This window comes from Aptenodytes patagonicus, chromosome 4 (assembly GCF_965638725.1).
Source record: "Aptenodytes patagonicus chromosome 4, bAptPat1.pri.cur, whole genome shotgun sequence".
NCBI lineage: Eukaryota > Metazoa > Chordata > Aves > Sphenisciformes > Spheniscidae > Aptenodytes > Aptenodytes patagonicus.
This window is the reverse complement of record NC_134952.1, coordinates 26,290,919-26,310,913: the sequence shown is the minus strand read 5'-3', so window position 1 is coordinate 26,310,913 and position 19,995 is coordinate 26,290,919. Positions and strand designations below refer to the sequence as shown.

At 42.4% G+C, this 19,995-nt stretch overlaps 1 protein-coding gene across 2 annotated transcripts in view; it reads right to left on the bottom strand.

The window, feature by feature from the left end:
- KLF3 (KLF transcription factor 3) overlaps positions 1 to 19,305 on the bottom strand; it is a 28,537-nt gene extending 9,232 nt beyond the window's left edge. The window contains exons 1-5 of one of the 2 annotated variants that reach the window (XM_076336088.1): positions 19,162 to 19,305; positions 15,004 to 15,042; positions 12,578 to 12,745; positions 7,654 to 7,751; positions 218 to 713 (exon numbers count right to left, since the gene is read on the bottom strand). In XM_076336088.1, the coding sequence (XP_076192203.1) occupies positions 218 to 713; positions 7,654 to 7,710 (553 nt within the window). In that variant the 5' untranslated portion in view covers positions 7,711 to 7,751; positions 12,578 to 12,745; positions 15,004 to 15,042; positions 19,162 to 19,305. The remainder of the gene's footprint in view (positions 1 to 217; positions 714 to 7,653; positions 7,752 to 12,577; positions 12,746 to 15,003; positions 15,043 to 19,161) is intronic. The other variant, XM_076336087.1, reaches the window with a different exon arrangement.
- Positions 19,306 to 19,995: the final 690 nt, after the last annotated feature.

Sequence of the window (19,995 nt, the reverse complement as noted above, 5' to 3'; positions counted from 1 at the left end):
AGATAAACAGCTTTATGCAGGTATAAATCAGAACAGAGTATGACCTTGGTAAGTTTGGTAAAGTATTTACACAGTAAATTCTATGCCTGCGTATTTTAGAAGAACAGGAATTATGTTCCATTTCCTAAAATGCGAAAAACACACAAAAAAGTGTTTGGATATACAGTTATCTTCCCAGGATGAGACGGCGTAAAAAAGAAACTCTGACAACACCAACCTTGCATGCTACTTGGAGTTTCCATCTCATCTGCAAGAACTGTGGACACCATGATGGGCTGCTGAAGATGGGGAGCATACATAAAAGGAACCGGCTGGACCACAACAGGCTGTATAACCGGGAGTATTCCAGGGCTTCTCAGTCCGTGGCGTGAAAGAGCAGCAGCCATTACAGGTGGGATTGTTATTGGCATGGAGATAGGCTGTACCCCTGGGGGTGACGGCGTGAATTTACTGAGAGGTGAGCTGGGTGAGGACATAGTCAATCCAGGTGAAGTTCTCCTATGCACAGTCTGAAATTTTAGGGGGGAAGGAGAACTTCCAGTTGAAGGTGGTGAGCTCCGTTTGTTCACTGTAAGGTCTACTGGCTCCATCTGGATTCCATTTGATAGTCCTTCGGGGTTTGAGTAGAATTTATTGTGCAACATACTTGGTGTAGAATAAATGACGCTGTATTTGTTTGGCTTCATTTGGTCCATGTAATTGGACGGGTATGACTGTCGGAAGGAGTGGGAAAAAAATAAAGAAAATCAAATAATAAATCAACACACACACAATTACTGCTGAAAAAGAAAGGCGGCTAATAAAACTGAGGCAAAATGAAAAAGTTTCAAGAAAGCACTTTAATGTACTTTCTAAATAAAAGTGAATTAAATAAAGCCTAAGATTTCACACAAAGGAAGTTATTCAAGTACTGATTCACTAACTGTTTCAGAAGCAATGTAAAACAGATGATGAAAACAAATCCTCAAGGCTTATTCAACTCCTTTTCTCCCTTAAAAACTGCTTTTCATATACTAAGCTGCACATTACTTAACTGACCTGGGAGATTCATGGTGCTGTGCCCAGCATGTAACTATATACTGAGGAACATGAAGTCAAGCAAGAGGGGAGTTGAAATGGACTTAGAATTGCAAGTAATGGGTCCCAATCAACTGCTTAAGTAGTTGGAAAACAATCATCACTAAAGCAAGAAATTATGTATCTGAACCCTACAAGCAATAAAAAATACACAGCTGAACTATATAAGCAATGGGTGAGAAACTCAAGAGTGCAAAACCTTTTTTTTTTGAGAAATAAAGCAGCTAACTAGCCAGTCTGATTTTGGAAAACTAGTACAGGGATAAACATTTGGCATGTTGGAAGAATATTCCTGTTAGCGGTAGCTAGCAGTTCTCATTACAAGATCACATAAACCCCAAAGCTAACCTTGACCTACGTGACGATCTCCACATTTTAGTGGAAATAATTTCTGTAAACCAAGAAGTATTAACATTCATTGCAGAGTATAGTGCTATTAAACAACTACCCAGATCAATTTTGCATTTAAAAAGTGTTGAAAACTGAGGTTATTTACTAACAGATAACTTAAAATGGAAACTGATGTGATGTTTAACATAGCAGATAGACATAGAAAATGCAATCCACACAGTTGTTTAGCTTTTTACAACATCTTTAGATGTTGTAAATTTTTTGAAATCAAATGCTATCTTTGCATTCTAGGTAAGTAAAGCTTCACATTAAGGCTAAGCAGTTTCACACTAATATTAAAAAACTGCTGAATTCTTTGGCACCAAAAAGACTTTGATGAGTGGGATTAAAAAAAAATGTTCAAAATGGTAGAAAGTGAAACAGATTAGAAGTATAAAACTACTGTATTTTTATACAATCATTTCCATGACATTTCAATCTTTTTTTTCTTGGGGTGAGAACTTCTAGCAATACATGTTCCTGGTTTCTTATCTCTGTCTTCCCTGTGAGGGACAGTTAGTTGATTTCAAATGTCAATGTTAACTAAAAGTATTTTTGCAAAATGACACAAATGTATTTTTCTTCTTTTCAGTTACTGTTTGAAACAGTGACTTTAGAAAATATTGAATTTTCCTGCTGCATTCATAGCACTGTGATAAAACAACAAAGCTGGGTCACCTGTTCCATAAAATACTCCAATAAAGCAGCATACACAATGGTGATTAATCTTCAAACAGTACATATTACATTAAAACCTCTGAAACTTTATTTATTCTCTTTATGACTATTCTTACAAATTCGATCTATAAAAACGTTCATCTTCGATGGTAATTGGTTCCTCAGAATTCTATTAAAATGCCATTATTGCAAGCAGTGCTGACTAAAACAAGTTCTATAGATTTGCCACCACTGTTCAGCCAAGCAACGAAATTATTAGCATTCTAAGTGAAGGCCACTGAATATTGATACAGTTTAATATTTAACAGTATTTAGTATCTACTAAAATTGATCAAGTTATGGGCATAAGCAAAAATTCAAAATTTAAACACGTAAGAGATATTAAGTACTTCTGTTAAAATTGCTGTTATTGGTTTACAGTACGAAGTCTACTCAGTTTCAACAAACTGTAAACGTTCCACCACTAAGCATCAGTGCATTTACAGTGCTGCAGGTTTGTCAGGGATGATCACAAGGTCACTACCTACGAACATTTCTTCCATTGCAAGAATACTAGAAAGGAAAAAGACTACGCAATTTAAATCTTGGGGAATGTTTTTGGTGAGTGAGTCTATTAAAGAACGAAGCATCTCCAAGCTGTAACCTTTTTATATAAACAGTTATCCTCTTTCAACTCTTCAAGTAACAGCAGGTGTGTGTGTTGAAAAAATACCAAACTATTAAAACGTTGCGCAGAGAACTGCAAACTGGAAAACTTAAGTAAACTATATTTAGACAAGCAAGAAATACTTTCCAAGAATTAGGAAGAAAATAATGATGTTTTTAAGAAGCGATCTTGGTATCTTACCCCATATGCCTTGCATTTCTTTGCATAGAAGGTTTTCATTGTTGTAAATAAGCTGGCACAGATTTAACATCAGCTATTTTTTCTGGCAGTTTGGGGAAGCTGAATAATTTTTCTAAACTTTTCTTCCTCCTGTGATTTCAACTGCTATGTTTCTATCTGAACTGCAGATAAAGTTGTGGTAGAAAAATGTGGTGTGAAAAATTATTTGTGTTGGGAAGGAAAAGGGTGAAAAAGTTGAGAAGGATGCTAGAACAATGAAAAGGAGGTATCTGCTGTCAATCAGACACTGTTTGGTGGAAAACAGTTTTGCTTCACTATCAATGAAGTGTGGCTGAAACCCTGTTTGTTTGGAGTAAGTCACACTCAGATCTATCTCCCAGTTCTGAAGTTAAGCTTCCTGTATCTTTTAGCATAGCAAAGTTTCAGTTTCTAGCACCCTGGGACACAGCAATTGCTATTAGGTTGATATGAACCACTGCTTTCAAATTTGGTAAGTCACTTCCCCTTTCTTTGCCAGGGAAGTGGACAGTACCCCTTGGGGGATATGGGATGGGAGAGTAAGGAAGGCTTCACACTCTCTCTCTGTAAATCGGGAGCGTTAACAATAGCAAACAAATAAAAAGCCCAACTACCGCTGTTTGGCTTTCTAAATGCCACCAACTGCAGGAAGCAGGAGTGTACTTCATAGCCTCCAAGAGCAGTCTTTTCTCACCTGTCCTAGAACTTATGCGAAGTATTCTGGTGGCACAATGGAAAATTAGGTATCATTGCTCTGTTTGCCTAAAATATTTAAGCTGATACATTTTCCTTGGATTTCTACCATTGGAATTAACAGCGTATGTAGGAATTTGGTCTCACTTGGACTGAAAAAAACCCAACAAATACCCACTTTTCTGTAAATTCTGCTTTCCTAAACATCCCTGTGCAGAATGGTATGTCACTACAGTAGATCACTATAAAGATACAGGATTGTATTTCAACATATATTCCTTTACAGTCTCCATCTAGCTCTGTTTTATGTTCGATATCATCACTTTCCCTCTTTGGGCCTTACAAAGCAATTAATTTACCTTTCCTTACTGTTTGTCCATAATAAAACCCAGAGCACTGAAGCCACAAAGAAACTGGAAAATATATCAAAGGAACTTCTAATATTTTTGAGTCATATCCATGTGGCTCATACAATTAAATCAATAAATCCAAAAGGAGAATCACCATACTTTTCCTCTTGACAATCTATCAAGAATAAAGACTGGGCAAATATGTCACAAGCACACCTATCACCACCCAGAAGACTGCTGCTTCCACAAGGGGACATTATCAAGCACTAGTCTGATATAATTTGCTAAATTCTGTTATACTGCCACAGTGAAACGTCTTCTTTGTTGTACAGGCAAACAGATTTTGAAGCAATTCACCAAGTCTTTTATAATAACCCTATGAATTTAACTTAAAAATTTAGCCAGCCTGTTGGAAAAACAGAAACAGGTGAAAAACCTGCTTACCTACTTACACTATTTGTCAAATCCCTATCATGTAAGAGGATGAATAGGATTTAATCCAAATAGTAGCTAATACACGAAAAAGCATTCTCACCACATGAAATTTGTATTCCAGTACACTACTTAAGACCTCAACCCCTCATGCAGCATATAGCTATCTTTAAAAACAGGTGAAACAAGTAGTTTTGGGACTGATGGAAAGGCAGAGAAAAACTGTTTATTTCAATTCAAAGTTACATGGTAACACATGAAAAAGCAACTTCTTTCACTAAATGGTCACTGGTATTTGTCCAAATGTTTAAAAAGTTCTCACAGCAAATATTTAGGTAGGACTCAGATGACTTTGTCACCAGTTCTTAAGAACTATCACAAAATGTGTTCAGTAATTCAATTCATTAAATAGCATGAGCTGTTGGTAGAGTGATGAAATACTGTGGGTGCGAGTTTCACGTCATCTGCGAAGTATAGTTAATCCTTTCAGCCGCACACCCTGAAATACAGTGGTGTCAAAACCATAGTTTGTTTCCTTCTCCCACCCCAACTAGGGGATTTTTTAAAGACAGACTTCATACCTATGGACAGTGTATGTTCAGGTAAAATAACGAATAATTCCTAAGGGGCTTCATTTAGTTTGGCCTCTAATGGTACTATCAGAATGACAGGTACAATACAAACAAATCCTGATTTAAGAATTCTGAGTTATGTCAGCCCACAGTGAACTGATTGCTATGCTCAGCACCTCCAAAACATCACACTAACAGTTTCTCTTTCCTTCCACCTTCTCAAAAGAAGGTCAAGAAAACTAACACACTCAGTGGCTGCTGTCTTTTCCTATGTTCTCTCCATACCATGATTCCTCCCTTTAGAGGTGTCTCCAGAGCAGTTTCTGCTGGGGGGCTGTGGCAGCAGGGCTCCAAGGAAGCCGCAAGACCAAGAAGCGCTGGGGAAGCCAGGACCTCAAAGGCTTGGGGCTAAATAGCCTGTGTGTGTACAGGAGCTGAAACATACACACTCCTCAGCCCGAGGGAAACCAGAGTAATCTCCATAAGGGGAACCTCACTCAAAAAATGTCCTTTCCTCTGGACTTTCTGCTTTTCCTTTCCTGCTTTCTTTTTTCATTATGCAATAATGAAAAGGAAAGCATACAGATTTGGTAAAATGCTCTGAATAGTCTCTAACGGCTGGTCAGAGTGATGACACCGAGTTCTAAGAACACCCAAGATGACTCCAGAGGTCCAACGCATGGAAGGTACCACACCTCTGCAAGGAGCATGTGGTATAGAATAAGCAACATTTCGAACTACAGTCTTGAAATGCACTTGGCTCAGAAATGCTCCCTTGTTCTTCCCATTGCAGTTTTTCCTTCATGTGCCGATCTGGGGAAGACTGCTCACTCCTCTCCGGGTCAGCCTGCTGAGGGACCGACCCTGTCCATCTTGCAGAAGCACACAGCTGTCTGGGGCAGGATCTTGTGTCTCTCATGCGCATCATCCCAAGCCACTGCAGAACCTTCCTTGGGAGATGAAGGCAGATGTGTACAAAAGACAGCCCACAGCGTCTCTATAGTGATTTTCTGTTATTTGTGTAATGACACTCTTATTGTACAACTGGCCCATTTTCTGCTTTTGATGGACACTATTAGATATCCTTAGATAATCGTAGATAATCACCACTAATCTTAATAAGGTTATGCAGTAATTATGATTGAAGTGACAGACAGACTGGCCAATACTCATGTTCTTTCTTGACCCAAATATTGGAATTTGTCATACTTACACTCTCAGTGATAGATCAGTTATTTTTCTATCATTGCTCTCAAGTAAATAAACCCCATGAAGGTCAAACTGTAATTTTAAAATGCATATAAACTTAACTCTTAAAAAGTGTTATTAATACACTGAAGAAAGCAGACTGCTTGCAGATGCATTTAAATTGATGACAATTATTCTACATCTTAAATAAAACAGGAAGCAAACTTCTCACTGGAAGATGCCATTCAGAGCCTGAGTTTAATGCACTCTAATTTATGCACACTGACTTCACCCTTTTAATTGATCAGCCTTTCTAAGGGTGCGGTTTCATGTTACACTTAAGCTGATCTTATTGCAGGCTACTGCTGAAAGGGGAGGTGCCGTTCCCTTGTCCTCGCCCTTCCCCTTGCTCTAGCATTGAGCAGCTGCAGAATGAGTCAGATCAGCTTCCCGATCTGACCAAAAAATAAGGGTGTTTTTGGTTAGCAATTCTGACCATTCAATGAGCTGATCCAAAGGATCCAAATCATTCTGTGGCCACACAATTGCTTCATGTCATACAAAGGAGACACAAAGCTGGAAAGGAGGGAGAAAAGCCTGAACCTTCCCTTTCAGCAGCAGCCTGCAGTTGAATAGGTGAAGTATACATGAAACTGCTTCCTAAGGCCGTGCTGCCCTGGCAGCCTAAATCATCACAATTCCCATTGTCCCCCTCCCAGCTATATGTTCCTGCTGCTCTTGCTTTTAAGACTCTTCTCTGAGATGATCCTATACACCAAGCTGACAGAAAATTAACCCAATTGAAGTGTCTCCCCTTCCCCTTTTTTCCCCATTCCTCCTCCAGTGCCCCGGTTCTCATCTGTTCACATGGTAAGGTAATGCACCCGGCTTACCCAACAAAAAGCCATTACTTCTTTTGTCAGGATTAATTTTCTGCTGTTTAGAGCATAGAGTTAGCCCCAGGCACATGTTTTCAAGACCAAGAGAGAAACAGAAAAGGGGATGGTGAGCAGCTGTTTATTTAGTTCAGAGGTGTAACATCGAAACCACAGGCTCTTGCCACTTCACTGTGAAGTCTGGCAACTTAATTTCAACGCACCTCCATCAGCAGCATGAGCTACAGAGATCGTATTTCCACTGCAGAGGCTGAGGAGTACTTGGATGTTCTCTCCTCTGCTCTGGGGATGGGAGCACCAGCAGAGGTAATGGGGCAGGTCATTTAAGGGCAATAAATTCATAAGCTACAGAAAAAGTTTTGCTAGAATGTAAATTTGATTGCCCTAAAACCAAAACATAACTTCACAGCCTTTCCTAGGCTAGTCCAAAGCTAGGAGAAAACTTGGTATGAATTTAAAGATGGAAAAACTATAGAGTCATCACAAAGGCTAAAATATTTTAGAAGTCTTACCACTGAAACAGGCTCCATGGCTTCTTGCTTGATAGGGACTGGGTCAAACATTAGCATCTTTTTTTATTGACCTGTTCTGATGCCTCTGATGTCCTGGCCTGCAGGGGAAAGACAAGGTGTTAGAAAGCCGCAGGAAACCCTCTAATCAACTTTCTGAACTGTAAAGACTTACTATTTTGTCAGATTAATGTAAATATTTATCCATCTCCATCTTAAATATTTGACTGGCCTTCATATAAATATTTCAGTTATTGTAAGTTTATTCTTTCCCAATTGCTATTGAAACAAAGGGACATCTGCTCACTTTAATGAAAGTTAACTTGAATTTTTATTGTGCATGCCAGCATACCAAATCACAGAAGTGTCACTTTCATTAGCTGTCATTAGTGTGTAAACACATCACAGTTTAGACTATGCATTTCTCATCAGCATTATAACTTCATAATAATCTTGTTTAGCTGATAATACAGTGAACTGATTCTGTAGAGGGTATCTCTTGTCCTGATAGAAAAGTTGAAACTTTCACATACGCTGATATTGAAATCAGTGCAAAAGAAAGATTAAAATCCATGACTACTTTGGAGAGGTACATTCAACATGCTGCAATGACTTAACATAAATACATCAGTTACTTCCCTGAGATAATAGATTTAGTGACAGTTCAGTAACAATTTGTGCTGTGTTTTCAAAAAATCTGGTTGTATTCTATGCAGCTTCAGTTGTTTTTTCTACAGAGCGTTCAACCTCACTTGTCCAATTCTAACTTATCTCAAACTGCCTGAAATAGAAGTATTTAGCATAAAGGATGTCATAACTTAACTATCATACTACACATCTGCCATGGTCAACTTGGAAAGATGCTGTGAAGGAACAGAGGAGATACCTCTTCTGGGGTAAGCCATAAGGGTACAGAGTGAGAACCAAGAGAAGCAAAGGAAAGTTGTTCTCAATGACATTTAGATGTTGGCAAGCTTTTATAAATCACTTGAGGTTATATATTATATGACTGAGAAGCAAGTTCTGACCATACACTGTACAGTGCACAGCCCTGCCTGGAAGCGCTATGACCTCTATGAAGATGCGAGGTCAAAAAAAAATTACACAAATTCCATTTTGACCAGTAGATGGCACTGGAAAGAAACGAATACAGCCAGACTACACCATCCAGCCAATTTCACCCTGCAGAAGTAGGCTAAAGGCTCAACAACAGATTTGTAGTTGGGGCTGGAAAATTCTCCCAGAAATTTAAATGAAAATTTTAAGATGTACCTGCTCAAATTAAAACAATTCTAATAAGCCTACACTAATGAACAATCTTGCAATTAACTATCACGTGTGTTTATAGATAAAGATTCGTTAAGAGCTTTCAGAGAAAGATGGCATGAGTTGTTACAAGTCTATCATTAATTATTCAGGGATATGAATAAAGTTTAAAGACTTCTGGAAATATATTACAACAGTGTATATTTTGAATAATGGAAACAAACAAGTATCAAAAGTAAATTAAAGTATCGTCATAATTCTTCTTACAAAAGTCAAAGGACTGACAAAACCAAATTGCAAAAAAGAAAAGTGAAACAAATAGAGCAGCTCAATGCAATTTCCAGTTTAAACTCAACATGTAGTTGTATTTTAGAAGCAGTTGTGTAAGATGGCACTATTTGCTAAAAGTTGTGATAATTTTGTAAATACTTTTAAGTATGTTTGTGAGAGGGTTATTAACTATACTGTTTTTCTTTGAATGGTTATCTTTTTAAGGTTTTTAACATTTCACATAGCTAGAACTAACATTTCAGAAGACTGTCTTCCCAGAAATATATCCACATAGCTATGGATTAAATATATATATGTGTATCTATGCATCACTCACACAAGTTCCCACACATATATATGCATTGTGAAAACAGAAAAAAGGTTATACTTTTAGATATAAAAAATGTTTACAGTAAAATGTAGGATCTCAGACCTCATATATAAGAATTTGGAACTACTTGCTTCCACATTTCCAGAAACTTTCAATTTTTAGTTTATATGTGCATAGGTAAAGTGACACACCAATTCGTACTTTAGTAAAGGAAGCGGGGGGGGGGGGGAGAGGGAGTGAGGGCGGCAGAGGGAGAAAGTCGGGGGGGGGGGGGGAGAGTGAGGGGAAGAGAGAGAGGAAGAGAGAGAGAGAGAGAGAGAGAGAGAGAGAGAGAGAGAGAGAGAGAGAGAGAACGAGATAGAGAAAGAAGGAAGGAGAATAAAAAGAAAGAGAAGAAAGAGAAGAAGGAAGGGGAAGGAAGGGAAGGGAAGGGAAGGGAAGGGAAGGGAAGGGAAGGAAGGGAAGGGAAGGGAAGGGAAGGGAAGGGAAGGGAAGGGAAGGGAAGGGAAGGGAAGGGAAGGGAAGGGAAGGGAAGGGAAGGGAAGGGAAGGGAAGGGAAGGGAAGGGAAGGGAAGGGAAGGGAAGGGAAGGGAAGGGAAGGGAAGGGAAGGGAAGGGAAGGGAAGGGAAGGGAAGGGAAAGAAAGGGAAAGGGAAAGAAAGGGAAAGAAAGGGAAAGGGAAAGAAAGGGAAAGAAAGGGAAAGAAAGGGAGAAAAGAGAGAAAGAGAAGGAAGAGGAGAAAGGGGAGGAAGGAAGGGGGGAGAGAGAGGAGGGGAGGGAGATTGGAAGAAAGAGTTTGTTCTAAGCAAGCAGTCATGCTCCCAGGCTATCCTTTTTGTAATTTTTGTTGGTTAAAACTAGATTGTCTTCAGTTTAAGAGTTACTCTTTTTCACCTTTTACTTTCAAGAAAGTGTGTGAAAGACACTCAATACACATTTCACATGTCATGCTACACATTTGAGTGTTTCCTGAGAGGGCTCTAAATTACTGTGCAGGAATCAGACGGACATAGGCAACAGAAAGTGTAATGCCCTGAATAAAAGTGAAAAGTAATTCTCAATCTTTCTCAGGTGCAGTCATCTAAGAACAGCAAAGGAAAATGTCACTTTTATTGCTGCATCATAGTACAGAAATTGAGTACTTCTTTATCACACATTACTCTTAAGCGGTACTCTTCCCCATTTGATAGTGACTGGAAACCAGTTTTCAAGAAAGGAAAATTAATTAATATATAACGCTTGGTCCTGTCGGTCCAGATCAGAGGGTCAGATTCTTATTTGGTGGAAACTGATAGAGCTGCTATAGAGTCAATATAAACCATCTTTGGGTCTAGCATTTAAAATTTAGCTCAGAAGGACACTTTCCTAAGGCTGCAAATAAACTCACAAAACAATTCTCTTTGTATTTAAAAATAATGCTCCAAATTGATTGCTTGGACCACATTCACGAACAAAATACATGCATGCACACTGATACACAAATAGAGCATGCTACTTCTAGTAAGAAGTCAGTAGTTTTTTCTGTCTATTTGTAAAATCATGCCTACTAACTCAAAACCTCCCAATCTCTCCCAAACATTTGAGAAGGGGGCAATAGGGAAGGTAAACGGCCTTATCTGTTTCTATTACAGAGGAATGAAAAACAGTTGGGTTCTACTTTACACACTGATTTCATAATGTACTTGTTTGAAAGCCCACAAATTGTTTAGTAAATACAACTAATTTCTGGAAAATCAAATTACTGTCTCTCATTCCTGAGGTACCCTGGAAAAAACAGTGAGGAGACAACAATATATTCATATTAAGTGTATTAAAAAATAAGGGCCTTTGTCTTTCACATTATTAGATAAACTATTTTGGGTTTTTTTCATGTGGGTTAAAAGAATTTAAAATGCATGTAATCTGAAACTAAATAATTAACTACAATCTGGTAGGCAAACATTCCACCCTCTCTTTTTTTTGCTCTCTCTCTCTCTTTTTCTGCTAACAAGCCACCCAGTTTTACTTTCTTGCCTCCTCCCATTCACTCCACCCTGTGGGTCTCTGCCAAGTCAGTCCAACTTGTCCAAACAGGACATGGCTTTTGATAAGATTTTGCTCACACCCTGTACTTCAGAAAGCAAATGAAGCAATTGGGTTTTGTATGCAAATAAGGACAGGTGCAAGGTAAAGTCCAGGCAAAGTCCCTCAGTATTTTCCTATCCGAAGTCCAGTGAAGACACCAAGCCAGAAAAAACACAAACTCTGCCCTTATGATCCAATCTGCAGCGAAGTATCCCTTCCAGAAGGGAAGTTCATCATTGGTAGAGCTCACCGCCTTGTCAGGATTCAAGACTTCTCGGTATTAACTTCCTGACAGGTATGGTTTACTGTTTCAGAGACATAATTAAGAGTAAATGAAAGCTTAAAGGTACTTAACACGTATTCTGACAACAAGGACTTGTACAGATTATTTACCCTGGATGAAACTAGCAAAGTGCTTAAAGAATGCACCCAGACTACACATCTGCACTGCAGAGCAGCTGGAGAAGAGCAACTGCATTGCTGCTACTCCCAGCAGCTCTATACATCTACCTTCAAGGTCCACCAACTCTGTAGACCTGTTACGAAAGGAAAGGGTGGGGTGGAGGGCCAGTTTTGACTGTGCACATACAACAACTACAAAGCCTGCCTCTAACACAGAGCCTTTGCTCTCATTAAATACCTGGAAGAGCAGTCAGTGACCTGACGATACCCTTGTTGTGGACACGGGGGTGGTGACCATAAATTCTGCCTCTCTTCACCCTGCATGAAAGCATGCACAGGGTTTGCTTTCTCAATCTTTGTGCCTGGGGGAAGCAAGGAATGCTGCCCTGTGGTACAGTGAGGCTTTGTCTAGAAGCTTCAAGGTATGATTGTTATTGTTGGTATAATTACAGAATAATGTAATGATATCTGCTAAATTAGCACTGCATGAGTGCCCTCCGCAAAGACACTGCAGCTCTTGCAGCACTGTTGGTATCTAGCAGCCAATGTAAGTCATGTGGCCAAAGCTCTTCAGTCCAAGCCCTCTGGGACTTACGCTGTTGCTCTGAAACCATTACTTCTTCTGTGAGCCTCGAGTCAAACTTCCCCTGGTACGAAGGAGAAGTGATAATGTCAGAAGACTCTCCACTGATGAAATCCAAAGGGTAGGGAGGTTTTCTGAACCTGGGTGAGAAGTCTTCTTCAGTGGAACCTTGAAAGAGAGCTTGACAGAGAAAAACCAGTTTCTGAGAGCAGGATTCCCTGGAAAGGGAAGAAAGAGTTTTCCAGGGCTAGTAACAAGATGTGTTTGCACTTACTGTACCATTTGCTCATCAAGACCTGAGTCAGCAAAAAAGTGTTTCTAAAGTTCCATTAACTTTAATGGGAAGTAAGCAAGCGCTTAAATGCACTGAGCCCCAAAATAGCAGCAGGCAAAGAAACTCTCCAGCTCAGCACAGCAGTCAGACTCAGTCAAAGCAAGCAAGAGCAGGGGAAGCAACAAAGGCCCAGACACGGTGCCAGGGGAAGGGACCGGAGCAGCCACTCCCTGAAGAACAGAGTAGGGGGAAAATCATGAAGAACTAGTACACCAAGAAAACATTTTACTGATTGACAGCCTTCTGTGTTCGTTTGTTCACTGGACTGCCACTGGGAAACAGTAATAACTGTTGAAAAAGTTAGGATATCATGTAAAACGAAAATTGTACCTGGGCAAAAATTTTCTGCTGAAAGTTTTACTTGATAGGCACGAAGAAAAAGAGTATTTCTATAGTATTCTGTTATTTAGTATTTCAGACTATTTTTGCTTTTTATTGACTTGAAAATATTTTACCTTCCTCCTTTCAGAACTGCAAGCAGGCTGAAAAATCTGGTTTTCTGCACAACTTGTGCACCCTAACTTTGCTGACATCACTTTGTTTGACTTAGAAATGCTTTGACATAGTAATTTATCAGCTGTGTAGCAGACTAATCAGTATTTCCTTTAAATTTACCATAATACTATTGGAAGCTCTTTGAAGCCACATGCCTGGAAATGGCTTTCTTGTATGTAAAAATTTGGGGCAAAAAAGTTCTTGCAGTGCTCATTAAGAAAATGTCTTCTCTAGCAAGGAAAAATGGAGCCCATGTAAATCCTGTTCAACCTTCAGTTCTACATTTACTGAACCTAAGGGAGAGAGAAAGAAAAGCTCTTGAGGCACCTCCATTAGACAATATTCGCCCTTATCAGGGCAGACTGCTGTCTGGTTTCCTGTCTCATGCTACTTCTTAGAAGGAGAAACAGTCTAGTAAGGATAAAAGATAGACTTTTGAAAACAAGTGAAGTATGTGGAATGGTATGATAATCTTTCCCTTCCAAACTGAACTTTATTTTTTTGTTGTGTTTTTCTTAAGAGGTTAATTTTGAAGATAATTTAAAAGGAGAAATAGAAATCCTATCTTTTTATTACGAGGGAAGAATGACAGAAAATACCGTTCTCTTACATAAAGGGTTCTGCTATTTCACGAAACGTATGAAACAGATTCAACCTTTTTGATAGTATGGGGGAGAAGAAAAGAAATCTAATTCTAAAGAAAGGAAGCGTACATTTATGAATAATAGCCTAAATGATTAGTTTGAATGAGGATTTGAATACAGGGCAAATGTCAACAAACTTCTGTGTACCTACGGAAATGGAAAAAAAAAAAAACAGGGAGAAGAGCTGGATAGTGTAGTGGGTACAAATGAGACAGTGATCAAAGCAGCTTAAGACTCTTTAAAAGTGGAAAGTCTGTCATGCCTTCATGGATCAAGTTAGTTTGTTGGTAACACACACTGACTGCATGATAGGCAGACCACGCGTTTGGGTCTTTTTCCATTCTGACTTAGTTTACTATTAAAAACCTGTTAGAGCTTTATCTTTCCATTTGGCTGATCTACACTTACACTTCCTTCCCCTTGGAGATATCCACTATGGCTACAAAATCCTCAAAGGAAGCCTCGGCATCAAGTGAGTGCTTAACAGGGAAGGGTTAAATCTCTCCTAAAACCAACTCTGCCAAACTTCATATTCCGGATTGGAAGCAACTAGCCTCGGAATGAAAACACAAAGCTTCAATGCTGACAGCATGAAAGAACTCTAAAAGACCTCCTGTTAGCGGTGTTAATTAATATTAAAAAGTTGGTTTACAAAACTATTATAATTTTAATTTCAGTCCCTGATTTGGTAGAACTTCTGGCTACAAAAAGGTGTGAACCACAAAATTTACTGCATTTATTATACACCAGTTTCCAATATTAAATGCCGTTAAATGCAACACTTTTCCTCTGTCATGGGAAAAAAGATTAAATATGTTTTAAATCCTGTGCAAATTAACAGTACCAGAATTAAGATATTTAATCGGGTTCTAATGGACAAACTCATCCACGGTATTCTAAAATTAACAGAAAAACAACTAAGTAAAACCAACTGAGAGTAACAAAACAATCAATAAATAACTTACCAAAACTGTGTGGCCAAATACTTCTTGTTATCTGGGTTTCTGGATAGACAAGAAACAAGTTGATGTAAGGGTGTGCACATGATTCAGTAAAAAATATTTTTCACATACAATTAAGCCCTGAAAGAGGAAGTTTAAAGCATGTCTTTCGGATACTTCTTAAAAGATACCTGCAATGATCACTAACAGCTAACTTTTAGCATCCAAAAAAGAAACAGCAGGAACTAGAATAATACTTAAAAAATGAGTGAAGTAAAATGAAAAGGTGGAAGTATTTCTCTGTGTACAGAAACCATGCATATAGCAGCCCGTAAGTGACAGAGAAGAATAAACACTCCATCTTGCATTTTCATCCAGGGCCTGATTCAAAGCCCACTGAAGTTAATGCAAGTCTTTCTCTTGATTTCAGTGAGCTTTGGCTTGGGTCCTTTAGCTCTTCTTCTGTCAGATCCAGAGCAACAGAAAAATTTATGTTCTCTTTCTGAATTTCCTCTTTATGTTTATCTATGTCTGCCTGCAACAGGGTGGGGGGGAGAAGACAAATATAAAAACAGGAGTAAAAAATTCATTTTTATGCCTTCAAAAATGCAAAATGTGGGACAGCCATACCTATTTATTCCAAAGAAAAGTTAGCCAGCAGTGCCTCATTTTCTGTATTACATCTGGAAGACAGTGGATCTTCTAGTTTGTGTAAGGAGAAAATATCTATTCCTTTTGAGATCTGGAAATACGAAGTGCTTACGGTGGGCCATTCAGGTTGGGTAAGGGCAGAAGCCAAAACCCTCTTGCAAGTATGAGCCTACAGATGTGGATTCTCTTCTCACTTACACTCTTTTTACACTAGTGTAACTCCGTGACTTTAATGGAGCTATTCCAGATCGGCTGATGAGCAAGCGAGCACAGAAAACTGGCTCACAACTTTCTGGAGACTCGAGTACAAGTTTTCAGCAAAGGGAGCGAAGCTCTCCAGTTCACCCCCATAAATATATTTGGAGTTGAGGGCGTGTGTTAAAGGTTAACTTGGAAACCTCATTATGACATAACACAGGCATCTTAAGCAATCGTGAGTGTGTAGAGACATGATAACTCATTGGGTGGGGATTGGGAGTTGAGGGGCAGTGACAAGGGGCCTGGACGAGGCTACCGATCTGCCAGAAAACAGCCCGAAACAGGAAAGAGCACCACATATGCCACTTGGAATGTGTGACGCAAACCCCAGCCTTGAAACAAAGAACAGGAAACAGCTCTGCTGGCTGCGCTGGGGAGAAAGCACAGAGAAACATTTAGGCGGCCCTCCCTGACCCTATATTCATGAGCAGCTGGAGTCTTTTAAAACAACAACAGTGGGTGGAGGTGTTTGTTCATTGGGTGTGAATAAAAACACTGTCCTTATGTAGGGGACCTGCCCTATTTACAAAGAGGCTCCCTTAACATAAGGGAGCAGGAGATTTTTAGACACCACGGGTCATGACGATTAGCTGAAACCTCCCTTAGGACCAGTTGGTTTATTACTGTATTTACAGAATGCCAGTAGCTAAACAGAGCTACGGCTTCACGACATCAAACAGGCAGCGCCCAGCCTGACAGTAAGCACCTTCTTTGTAGGCAGAGCTAGGGGGATCGGACCATTGCAGGAGTTATTTGTAAAGCTAGGGGTTGCTCCTGGACAGTGTCTCACTTTTGTTCAGTACTGCTCAATAGCTGAGGACCAACATCACTCAGTGCACCCAAGAATATTTTTCTAAGCCAGCACATCCTTAGCCTTCTACACTCGTTTCATATGCACTCAGACTTCATCTCAGGACCTGATTTTCCGTGGATATAATGCTTTTATTTTTGAAGCACCCAAATATACAGCTGAATAAATGAAATAAGCTGATGACGTGGGGCAGAGGAAAGGCACATCTTGTCTGTATGTCATGCAACAGAATAACTTCAACATTTGTTTTCCTTCAAAGCTGTGGTTTCAAATACTCTCTCTTCTCTTACATACTTTGCATCGGTTATTTATATACCACAGGTGGGACATCTAATATTATCCAATGTGAGAATGTGTTACAGCAAATTTTGTGGACAAGTACCACAGCAACACTAATAATTGCTGTGGGGTTTCACGGCTCAAGTTTAACAACGCACATGCGGTGACAACCAGCTAGTACAGCATCTACACAGCAGCGTGTAGGTATAGGTTTTATGCCGATAGTATCAGTTCCTTACTTTCTTCACATTGAATCTGGAAATGTAAGTAATCTGGTGGTTGTATAACTTCCATCTCTATTATCACAGAGCCTTCGACTAATCTCACTCACATTTACATCATTATTTATCTGAAGACTTTTGCTTTTGGCTAAACAGGTGTTGCCTGGGTCAAATCCTCACAGTACCTAAGGGCTCCCTCGCAGCTCTCCTACTTAGAAGAAATTTTGCTCGGTTTCTCAGGGAAGTGAGAGACCATTTAGTATCTTTTTTTCTTCCTTGCCCTTACCCCCAGCCTCCCTTGTGGTCTATAACATATCTGTAACAGGGTGTGCAGGGGAAAAAAAAAGTATTTGCCTGCTTGGGAAAAAATAAAAGAGACCACTCAAGTCAGCTTCTGTTTTTTTGTATTTTGATACTAGACAAAATATTCTTAAAAATACAAGAAGAAAGTTAGTTTGAAATAAATCTCTTCTGGGTCAGGCAGGATTATCAAATCCAGATGTAATTCCTCTCACACAAGAAGCAGCTCCTCATGCGATTATCAAGACAGCGTATCTTAAAAGTATTGTATGGAAAAATCATTAGTGGTCAGCTGTGTAATCCTTTGTTTTCAATACAGGTAATGAACATCTATGGATATTAGCTTAAATGAAGTCAAGTCTTCAAAGCTCTCCTATCAGCCACCCAAATTCAGCTTTTCCCAACAATAAAACCTTCAGAGTTCAGCTCCACAAATAGTGACACTTCCTGAATTTTCAAAGGCAAGGAAGCAAATAAAATACAGCACAGTGCAGGTATAGTACCCGAATCACCAGGGGAGTACACAAAGCAACTTTAATGCATTTTTTTCATATAACTCTTGAATGACCACTTGAGCTGTTCTGAATTAAGTCTTTCTCCCAACCTCCGGTTAGGTGTTGTGATCTCCCAGCACGGGCTCCTGTCGCTGAACCTTCCTTTTCCAGGGCTCCCCTAGCTGTGCCAGGTGCTCACCTGACAAAGGTCCAAAGCAAATAACTCCTATTCCCATTTCGGCTTTTTAAAAGAAAAAAAAAAAAGCATCCAGAAAAGGGAAGCTAATTACGGTCGTTACTTGTAACTCCACACTCGGCTGCCGTGCTGTCCTAGGCGCTACGCGTTTTAACTTCGCCTACATCATAGCTAAGTGGTGCTAAGGTTAGATGACAATGCGAGGGATAAATCCGGTCTCATCCTTGACTTCACCAGGAGTTAAACCGGGGGACACGGCGCTGCCGATCAGCTTCGCGCTACTGGTGGGACACTGCCAAGAGGCGAGCTCCTACCCTGGTATTTCCCCCACCGCCCTCAGAACCAAGGGAACCCGCTATACTTTTCACCTCACTTTCGTCCGGCACCATATCCCGTGGGGGATCCGATGACACTTCAGTCTCTAACCGAAGAACAGCCTGTCACGCCCCGGCGGGCGGCCGGGGGCAGCGGCCCCGCTCGGCGGGAGGGCGGCCCTGAGGGGCGGGCGGCCCGGAGGCCCCCCCGCCAGGGGCGGGCGGGCGGGAGGCCCGAGGCCCCCCCCGCCAGGGAGCGCGCCCGGCGGGGGAGGGCGCCGCGGGGGAGGCGGCCCCGGCCCCGAGCGGCGCCGTCGGCCACACAGGTGCGCTGCCCGCCCGGGCGGGCGCGACGGGCAGCGGCAGCCCCCGCCTTGCTCCCGCCGCCTCACCGCGCCAGCGGCCACGCAGGAAGTTTCACAGGCCCGCGGAGGGAGCCCTGTTGTAAGCCCCCGCTCCCCCCTCCCCGCAGCGGCGGCCGGAGGGAGACCGTGTCCCCGCCGCGGCTCCCGCTCCCCGGGTTGCCGGCGGCGTCCCACCCTCTCCCGCCTCGGGCTCCGCGCCGCTCGCAGCGCCTGGAAACTTTCCTCCCCCGGCACCTCCATCCCGCAGCCGGCACAGCCCGGCCCGGCCCGGCCCCCCCCGCCCTCGCACTTACGCTCGGCGGGCGGTGCGGAAGGTGCCGGGTCTCCGTCGGCTCCCGCAGTGCCGGGGGTCGCGCTAGGTGGCGGGGGGGCTGGAGGCGCTCCGGTGCCACCGAGGCGCGAGGCCGGCGTGTCCCGCGTCCCCGCGGCTGAGGCGCCTTCGCGGTGGCTCCGGGTCTGTGTGCGAGGAGGAGCTGCCCGCCCGCCGCCCTGCCTCCCGCCCTCCGCCCGCCCGCTCGCCTTCCCCCCCGGGCTCCTGGCACCGGGCCGCGCTGTCACATGACGCCGGCGCCGCTCGCCCTGCCAGGCTCCCCGGGCCGGCGGGGTGAGTGGCGGTGGGAGGGTCACGGCGGGGAGTGCGGCCGGGCGGGCCGGGCGGTTCCCCGCCCGCGGGGTGGAGGCTCCGCCGAGGGGCCGAGGCGAGTCACCGCGCATAAACAGCCGGGCACGCACTGACTCCGCACCGCCCGCCCTGCCTCCCGGGGGCAGACAGACTCGCACAGACACTAATTATCCCCAGCAGCCCGGGGAGGGGAGGGGGGCCGCCGCCGCCCCGCTGACAAACCTGCCCGTCCAGCTCCTCCTCCCCGCCCGTGTGTCAGGCAGAGGCGTGCGCCTGGCACCCGGCCCCGCAGCGCACCCCTTCCCCTCCCTCCCTCCCTGCGCGCCCACCCCGGCCGACCTGCGGTAGCGGCACCAAAACAACAGCAACACCCAGCGCCCGGGGGGAAGGAAGGGAGGTGCACGCTCTGGGGCGCTGCCGCCGAGCTGGCTTCGCCGGCGGGGGCTGGGAAAGGGAGCGGGGCGGCGTGGAGCCGGGCGGCGGTTCCCCCGGCCGTGCCGCCGCG